This window comes from Penaeus monodon, chromosome 19 (assembly GCF_015228065.2).
Source record: "Penaeus monodon isolate SGIC_2016 chromosome 19, NSTDA_Pmon_1, whole genome shotgun sequence".
Taxonomy (NCBI): Eukaryota; Metazoa; Arthropoda; class Malacostraca; order Decapoda; family Penaeidae; genus Penaeus; species Penaeus monodon.
In genome coordinates this window covers 34,905,039-34,905,734 of record NC_051404.1, presented here as the reverse complement: position 1 = coordinate 34,905,734, position 696 = coordinate 34,905,039, and the positions used below count along the sequence as shown (strand labels likewise).

Below are 696 nucleotides of genomic sequence, written 5' to 3'. Positions count from 1 at the left end.
GGGACTACGATGGCTTGGCAGACGGCGATGAGCACCCAGATGACGCAGGTGCAGACGACGTTGCTCTTGAGGAGGTCCGCGCGCACCTGGTGGTACATTTCCTCCATCTCGGGGTCTTTGAAGGTTAAGGTAAAGGGGTTCATGTGTTCGGCTCTCATCCTCTTGTTCGATTCGATTTCGATGCTGTTGTCCATGAGGTTGTCCACCTGTTGGTCGGGTGGAGGGAGAGACGATAAATAAGCTTGTAATCAAAAGCGGAATTATAATCGTCGTGAAATCGTTTCTGTAAAGCATGTACTGAGACATAAGCTTCTGGGTGATACAGATTTATTTAAAGACCAAAAATAATATGATTTATAACCTTCTTTATTTGAGTGGAAAAGCAAGTCTAAGTTTAAGATCTTTATCAAGTTTGTTTCTAAGACTTGAGTATATAAATGAGAGGAGCAGATAGTTATAATATTGATATCTTATAGTAAAATCATTACATTTTTATGGCCATCTTAGTGCCTATTAATTTTTAAAAAAGGTCAAATTTTAATAGTTTCCTCGAGGACCCCGTTGTCTGCATTAGAGCATTATGAGCTTTGTGATTAACACGGCCAGAGGCTGTGGCGAAACCAAATACGATCCTGCGAAATTGCAGTTCAGAGTAGTGGGATTTCTGGATGGTAATGGACAGAGTGTTGAATATTG

General features: G+C 40.9%; 1 protein-coding gene across 1 annotated transcript in view; it reads right to left on the bottom strand.

Annotated features, from left to right (window-relative positions):
* The window catches only part of LOC119585399 (adenylyl cyclase 78C-like), a gene marked incomplete in the record, with an annotated part of 159,642 nt that overhangs the window by 17,320 nt on the left and 141,626 nt on the right, over nucleotides 1-696 (bottom strand). The window contains 1 exon segment of the mRNA XM_037934062.1: nucleotides 9-206. Within this exon segment, the coding sequence (XP_037789990.1) occupies nucleotides 9-206 (198 nt within the window).